Raw genomic sequence first — 8,209 nt, 5'->3', positions numbered from 1 at the left:
GATATAACTACTTACTTACAACCACTCTCTTTCCATCGTCATCTGATTTCTTCTTCAACCGCCGAGCTTGCTTCTCAATGTTTTAGTCGTTATTTTTCGAATTTTTCACATCTGTATGAGAATATTTAGAGTTAGTTGATGGAAACGTTTTTTTTTTCTTATTTAGTTCATTTATTGTTCAGAGGGATTACTTCTACGAAATAGTTCATCTAAAAACGAATCTCTCATGTAGACACTCGTAAGCTAAATCGACCGAAATACACGCCGTTATATCTAATTACTTTCCGCGGGGGGGGAAATCGAACATTTCTCCACGCTCTTAATAAACCCTGACACTGGCTAAATTCGAACGATGTGTTGCAACATTTGGTCAACTGCGGTACGCGCCACTACACGGTACACAGCATAAACACCCTGCGAAAGCACTTCCTTCTAGACACTTTTCACTCAGTCCACTTAACTACAGCCTAACGTAACAAATAACGAGTAACTTATATGCAACTCTGCAATTTGCCACACTTTTCCCCTCTCACCGCCTCAGTATTGTGCGTCGCGGTACGCGTGGAAAAAGCGCACAATAATCTCGGGCAGATTCGGCGCCCGGCAGATGTACTTGTGGCCGTAGTGGCTGCTCTTCTCGAACCGATGGAACTCGATCGGGCCCCACGATTTGCCCCGCATGTCTAGCGCTTTGCGGTAAAGCTGGGGGAGGGGGGGGGAGTAGAAGAAAGCTGTACTACTGCACCAGCCATGTTGGAGGGAGCGTGGAGCGCCGCCCATTACACTTACCTTATAGCCTAATTCAAATGGCACCACGAGATCGTCCTCCGCGTGCAGTATCAGCACCGGCTGGCGGAACTCGGCAATATGCTGGTCGGACTCGAAGCGCAGCTTATTCTTGTACATTGGTCTGGAGATCAGGTAGTCGAACCATGGCAGGTGACGGTATAACTACAAAGAAAAAACAGGAGCGAAATGGTTATTTCTAATCAACTCCGCAAGCACATACAACCAATCGCTCACCTTTGAAAATGGATGGGCACATATCTCTTCCTTGATGTTGTTAAACGGACTCTCCAGCACGACCGCTTTCGGCCCCGGCAGACTCATCTCGGTCAGCAGCGACAGCAGATGCGTGGAAACGCCCGTCCCGAGCGAATGGCCCCACAGGTAGACCGGATTGTTGGTGATGCTGGTGATGTACTGATACACGGCCAGCGCATCGTACACGACGCCCAGCTCGGACGGCGACAGGTTGGCCGAATCACCGTACCCACGGTAGTCGATCGCTATCACGTGATAGTTCAGCGCCCGTAGCATCTGGTACAGCTCGACCCGGTGCGGGGCGCCGCGCGATGCCGTATTTCCGTGCAAGTACAGCACCACATCGTTCGTCGTGGCCCGCAGCGTCTCCTCGAACAGGTCGCGCTGGTGTTTCTCATCGGTTAGCTGAAACCCGTCCGAGCGCAGCACTTTTTCGATCCCTTTGTAACGATCACCGGCGTGATGTTTTTCATCGGCAACGATGCTACCACCGTTGCTCGTGATGCCATCTATCGTTGGGAGCGTTTTGTTTGCTATCGTTCGCTGGGGAAGCAGTAAGGGGAAGAATTGTTAGAAAATGTTTGTTCTCATTGCTGCAAAGTAAAGTTTTGCTTTTATCGCGAAATTCCCTGTCAAAGTGATGACTCACTCGCGTTGTAAATTCCCATCAACTGAAACTACAAGTCACTCCAGGAGTGCCATTGATAATCGCTCTGTTTATCAAACGATTAAGCTTGACTAACATTTCTAGTGACACTGATAAAAGCAACATCTTGGAGCCATTTCTAACAATGTATGTAAGTTAGTGTGAGTCGACAATCAGCTTGTTGCTATCGTTTTTAAAAAGAGGCTCTTTCTCGTCAACAAAATAATTGAAAGAAAAAGAGCAAAACTAGACAACAAAAGTGTTCAATTTTCTTTCCCAATGTGTTTACAATTTCAATCAATTAAATCTTTTTTCCTAGCATTCGTTTTTCTCTCTCTCGTTAGTACCGTCATGTGAAAGCTAACACTTGGCGCGATGAAATTGAGGCATACAATATTCATATCCACACACCATCGTTTTGTTCCGTTCCACAAAGCATGTTAACAGTCAAGCTACAACAAAAAACTACGTTAATAAATCGTAAAGCAATAACGGAACGGTGGCAGCATTACATTAATTATTTCACTTATTGATTTCCTTCTTTCCTGATAGTCTTTTTTCCGTGAAAAACGGCCCTTGGTAAAATGGAAAGACCAACAACACTCCCTTAACTTAGCCTTGTAGGAGCGTTTTCCGTTTTTCTCCCTTGTAGCTAATTGCATAATGGATCAAAATGATCGTAACCCTCCCGGCACCTGGCCCCGGCACCAAGGTCTCGCCCGTCTCCCCCAGCCGAATGGCGTCGCGCGACCAAAAACCGAATGCTGTGCGCGCAGCATTTGGTTGACAAAATTGTAAAAATAACCTCCGAACGTAAAAGTAGTAGCTCGATCGTCGCGGCGATCGAGCGTCCCGCGGCAAAGGGGGATGATTGAAGCGTGCGCTTGAGGCAAATTCGCACGGAGCGCATCATTACGGTGGATGCACGCCACGATCGGATGCTGCCACGCTTCCCGCTTACCTCGTCGACGTGCAATTCCTTCGCATAGCGGCGCACCAAATCGAGCGGCAGCACGTGCCACACGGCAACGTTCACCTCGAGGTCCTCCTCGTGGTCGTGATGGTTGACGTAGAAGTTTCTCGTCGCGTACAGGCCACTCTTTTCCGGCCGCTTCAGGTCCAGGTTCGGTGGGTAGGTTACTGCAAAGGGAGGGAAAAATCAGACTTGCACATTCGATCGGAAGGGGGCAGGCTTTTTGTTTTGGATCACTTACTGAAGGTGAGAAAGAGGATGCTTTTCTGGAGTGCGTACGAATACTTGAAGATGATCGGTAGTATGACGAACCCGACGAGAAATAGCAGCACCGCAACCGCACACGTACATCGACCGATTCTGGAAGTAGGAAGCGAACGAAACGTGATTAGATACACATTTTTCACACATCCTTTAAAAGGAAGACTATCAGCTCACGGAAATAGTAATAATTTGATGGAAAACGGTCTTTAAAATTCAAACAAAATAAAGAGAACAACACGAAGACAACACCTAAACGACACACTTAGCACAGCAAATGCATTACTTGCGGCAGAGGGGCATCATCTTGGCGACGGTGCATTCGACGTGGTGCAACGCGCGTTCGAGTGCGATTAGTGTGGGCGCGTGTACTTAGGCTCGGTGCGCACACACTAGATGTAGACTCTACTTCTTCGCCGCACAAAACCGGCACAAATTGCAAAGGAAGTGGCCCCTACATTTGTGTTTGTGTGGTGTGGGTTGGATGAAGACAGCGTGCGCACTTGTTGTGAGTGCACGCCTCCTCTGCACTTGACCCTGAAAAAAGCGGCAAATAAACTATCTCCTTTCCCCCGCTGGCGTGTCACGTAATCTGGGGCGAAGATCTGCACCACATCTTCGTTATCTCTGCAATCAAAGTACTGTGTACTGTGTGGCACTGGCAAAAACCGGTACGGCGAGACTCGTGGTGTTGGTGTTGGTGTGAGCAAAACAAAGTTAAAGTTTGTAGTTTGCTTACTAGCACTCCTTAGGATAGGTGACATTTTTTCAACATAGCTAAAGCAGAAGATGATTGTGGAGCAATAAAAACGAACAACTAAAACATCAAACACACATATATGTGAGTAGGAGAATAAATAGTGTATTAGTGGTGAAAAGGCGAAAGATGAAAAACACGAAAACAATAATTCAAGTGCATCAATAGCTAAGAAGCAAGTAGAAGCATCATTTTAAATTGTGAAAATAAAAGAATACAAAGCTAAGGATTTGAATAATGAAAATACCGAAGCAAATGTTGTGGATTATTATGCAGAAGTAAATATTTTTAGTCAAAATCCAAAGACAAAAGTATACTCCTTACCATACGATTAAATCATTTCGTAGTTCGAAGTGTATATCTATACGTAGATGAGTTTTTTTAAAAGTAATTTCATTGTTTTGGTAATGCAAAGGTAATGCAAAGGACCTTGATTAAGTAGGGTCAACCATTAATCAAGACTCTGCTTGTTAAAATCACAAAATGTATAATACTACAATTGATCATTTCAATTGTTTGACTGTTAGAAGCTCGAGCATACGCTATTCTCGTAACAACCAACTTCAATTCGAACTACCACAATGACAATTTGGTCCCGTGGTACAGTCGTCAACTCGTACTCGTACTCGACTTTACGACATGCTTGTCGTGGGTTCAACTCTACAATGGAACCCGCGTCCCCCCGTAGAAATAATTAACTTATGTTATACGGCTGTAGTAGTATAGTGGTGTACTGAACTAAGTCTCGAAAGCCTTTATAAGACTTAAGATAGACCCAGCAGTATGTTCCCCTAGGACGTTTACGTCCCAAATAGAAGAAGAAGATTATTAAATTCAACAAAAGACCTTGAAATGCATCCACAATGTAGGAAACGAATAGAATGTGGTTCGGTTTGAAACAATCATGTAGAGAGGTACAACTTGTGTTTCATAAAACATACATAACAATGATAACCAGTCAGTACAAAGTTCAACCCTCGTGGTTTTTGCGCCAATGGGGGAGCAGAGAGGGTGAGAGAGAGCATTTGTTTATGAAATGGGCGCCATCGTGAACAACAAAAAGAAAAAGAAAACACAGAGAACTGCATTCAAGCAAGAACCGATCGTGCAAAAAGAAGATAACCGGAGCGGCAAAATAGAACAATTATCTCATGGAAACGATGTGAAAAAGAAATTATAAAGAATAGAACAAATATTTATTTCAATTTCATGCAAGCACGTAGTGCAATAGAATGTAAGAAAAACGAGCAAGCATTAGAAAAACAGCAACGGAACTACATACGATGGCGCGCAGGAAGCAAAGCTAAAGTGGCAAACAAAGGGGAATGATCATTCACACGATCTTCTAGAACTGTCCGCGCACCAGATCGTCGTCATGGTGGCGCGATCTGTGATTTAAATGTGCACCAGACGGGCCAAGACATTTTAATTCTATTAACGATTCCACCGCTCCAGTGTCCGTGGGCATTTATTCACTCGCCAAGAAGCTGTGCGACCTTTTCCCCACGTCCCGGCGAATACGCTTGCATAACATCAAGATAAATCTGTTGCGTGTGTGTGTGTGTGTGGGTGCAGTAGTGCAAAGAAGACAAAGTACAAGCAAAACGCGATCTCGGACACACAGATACACACACACACACGGGACAAAGAAGTTCGGTGCCAACCGAAGAAGTCGGACAGATATCGCACTCCCGTCATTTTACTTACAAATCGGTCAACCACAGCCCGATCGCTATCCCGGGCAGGACGGTCGTCTTGAAGAGATCGGTTATGAGACGATCGAGATCGAACATGGCCATCCTGTGCTGGTGGGGTATTATTTCCTGCCGCGTTCCTTTAAGGTTTAAGGTGGGAAAGGTGCGATTGCCTCTGTCACAGCAAGGATTCCCCTGCAAGGGGGCGTGTGTTAGAATTGGGGGAGGGGAGAGGTGGTAGCTTAAGGGAGAGGTTGAGAAAAAGCACAGGATCGTCACACGGCACACACAAGCTCACACACACACACGCCAAGCACCAGGCAAGGGGACACTTCAATGTGACTCTGTTCACTCCGCACACACGAACGGTTCCAGCTGATGATGGGTGGATTGGGATCGTGAATCATCTACATACACACCCACACTAACACACTTTCTTCCAAGAATCTTCTTTCTGCTTGTGCATAAAAACCGGAAGCAGGAAACACACACAGTGGCACACCCCTTTGTACACCACACAAAGAGAAACTGAGCTGCGGCCTGCTCGAGACTGATTCACTTGGCCGTCTGCAATCGAATCGAACTTGATACGCGAATAGAACCGCGTCGGGATCGGGGCTTTTGTATGTCGCGAACACTCCCGACACTTATTTAGCGGTGGTCACAAGCCGCGGCGCCCTATTTCGGCAAATACTGTTTCCGATAGCGCAATAATACCAGCCCAGCGGTGCCTGTCAGTAGCGAGCGAATGTAAACACACTTGTTGTTGGTCTCTGTTGGCAGTGTTTGTCAAGAGCGCATACAAATTCACGGTTCCTGAGCCGGTTTCCCGATGCGTAAAATTTACTCACACACGAGCGCACACACAAACACACTCTCACAACGTCGTCATGGAGACGCCCTTTTTTGGTGAAGGGATGATGGTGTCGTTAACAATTCCTACAGCGTCATAATTATTGCTCCGTTTGTTGATTAAATTTTGGGATTTGGGCACACACACTTTGGAATGTATGGAGGAAGCAAGGGAAAATCAACACTCAACACTAAAACTTCACACACTCCATTCAAACACATTCGTAATCACCTTTTCAAAGCGCGCCGCTTGACGGACCAGTACATGCCTGCGTACGGTTCGGCCGCTGAATTCGCACAACTTCCTCCGACGATGCTGACACGACGACCACGACGACTACGATGGCGATGCGTTCGTGTGCTCGAACCCCCTCCGCTCCTCGGTTATGTTGTGCTGCCGTCCGTTGCGCCACCGCCTTCTCCGCTTTCTGCCTTACTTGCCCTGATGGGACCGGCTCGTAACAGAAAAATACGAACCTTCGATTACACACTCACAGGGGGGGATGGAAAGGGATGATTAAATTGCACTTTGCCAGCTGTATAAACACCCACCGCTCCCCACCAGTTGCCGTATCAAAACATATGCTTTTGCACGCGTCACACACACACGCAGCTAGATGATAACCGTTGAAATTTTAAGCAAAAGGGGGAAAACTTCCCGATAAACCTTGCAGCGCTTGCTATGATGCGATGGAAAACGTTAAAATGCACTGCTGGCGCTATTTTCCACACTCTCAAAATACCGGCAACGAACGTTCACGCCGGTTGAACGGTGATGCAAAACTGTTACCACCACACAGCGCAGTGCAAACGGGCAAACGGGAGAGCAAAATCGCACAAAATTGCCCACCAAATCTCCCCGCTTTTGTTTCATTAATAGCGTCCGGGATGTTCTCTTTCTCGATTGTGTCTGTGTGTGTGTGCAAAGGAAAATTTAGGGAAAACCGTGCTGGCAAAAAATCGTTCGCGCAGGTCGACGCGGGCGCTCCCCGCACGATCGTGGTTGCGTAAAATGTTTGCGCATAAAAAGGAAAAACGAAGCAAATTCCCCCTTTTGCGTTGTTTGGCTGTGTTTGCGATTTTTTGGCAACCGAGCAAATGTGTACAACTGACTTTATCTACCAATTCTAATGGTGTGTGCTCATTTGGAAGCACAAAAACGAACTTTAAAATTTAAGTCACGTTTTAAACGGGTTTTCTACGCTCCTAGGAGCGTTCCTATCCCCAGCATGCCTCTTCGTCTTACTGTTTACGAGTTAGAGCAGTCCAAAGTCCGAAATATTTAGGACAATTTTGATGACTGCGTCACTGGTTCAGGCGCTGTCGCACACAGCAGCTAGTACGAACGTTAACGATGTCGGTTTTTAGTGTCGCAGTTTGGCACACGTTTTCGTGTAGTTGTAGTTTGACGTTGACGTCGACGTTGATCCTGTCTACCGTTTAAGGGCAAGACGAGGCGAGAGCAGAAAAAAGCAACTCGGGAACAATGTTCGGCACCGATGACACCGGGAGAGTGCAGTCGCCTGTAGGGGAGCCGGCCGAGCAGCAACCGTGGTGGAGGCCAGCCGTGGTGATGTAATTGCACTTGTAGTACGCTGCAATTAAAATAGGTTACCGAAACGGTTCAGTATGCGGAAAGCAGGGGGGAGGAGGGGGGATTCGTGGTACATGTTTAATGACGAGAACATAATTGCCCTTTTGCTTTTACGTACGGAGTGTGTGAGTGTCTGTGAAGGCTTTTCCTTAATGCTCTGTTAAATACACAAATTGGCAATGGTAAAACACGTTTTCGTAAAGGAAAAAGAGGATAAAGATGATGTAAAGGTTACGAATAGTCACCAGATGAACTAATCAACAACTTAAACAGGAAAGAAAATCGAGTCACAAGCCAGGATGCCAACAAATGGTACATTTTCAGCAAAGAAAAGTCATAGACGATTAGGAGATAATGTTTATCAAAATGATTAGCAGTCGCTATTAAC

General features: G+C 46.2%; 1 protein-coding gene across 7 annotated transcripts; it reads right to left on the bottom strand.

Annotated features, from left to right (window-relative positions):
• Window positions 1-147: 147 nt before the first annotated feature.
• LOC4577641 (lysophosphatidylserine lipase ABHD12) lies at window positions 148-7,822 on the bottom strand. 7 transcript variants are annotated; one of them, XM_061661050.1, is made up of 6 exons: window positions 3,211-7,822; window positions 2,905-3,023; window positions 2,652-2,830; window positions 1,024-1,587; window positions 790-951; window positions 148-702 (listed from the first exon to the last, which is right to left on the bottom strand). In XM_061661050.1, the coding sequence occupies exons 1-6, from the start codon at window positions 3,228-3,230 to the stop codon at window positions 538-540; spliced, it is 1,209 nt and encodes a 402-aa protein (XP_061517034.1). In that variant the 5' UTR covers window positions 3,231-7,822; the 3' UTR covers window positions 148-537. The 7 variants fall into 7 exon arrangements, with proteins under 7 accessions (XP_061517034.1, XP_061517031.1, XP_061517028.1 ...); XM_061661047.1 differs by having other exon boundaries at window positions 5,389-7,822; XM_061661044.1 differs by having other exon boundaries at window positions 148-951; window positions 5,389-6,374; window positions 6,460-7,822.
• Window positions 7,823-8,209: the final 387 nt, after the last annotated feature.

Source organism: Anopheles gambiae, chromosome 3 (genome assembly GCF_943734735.2).
Source record: "Anopheles gambiae chromosome 3, idAnoGambNW_F1_1, whole genome shotgun sequence".
Taxonomy (NCBI): domain Eukaryota; kingdom Metazoa; phylum Arthropoda; class Insecta; order Diptera; family Culicidae; genus Anopheles; species Anopheles gambiae.
Note: the sequence above shows the minus strand (reverse complement) of the source record. Positions and strands in the feature narration are given on the sequence as shown.

Bases quoted from the DNA above. Each gene is read 5' to 3' on its own strand.
- LOC4577641 (XM_061661043.1), bottom strand. From the start codon at position 5,480: ATGGCCATGTTCGATCTCGATCGTCTCATAACCGATCTCTTCAAGACG. The intron at 3,024-5,388 runs GTAAGTAAAATG...TCCTACTTCCAG, and splicing joins GGGCTGTGGTTGACCGATTT to AATCGGTCGATGTACGTGTG. The intron at 952-1,023 runs GTGAGCGATTGG...TTTTCTTTGTAG, and splicing joins GTGCCCATCCATTTTCAAAG to TTATACCGTCACCTGCCATG.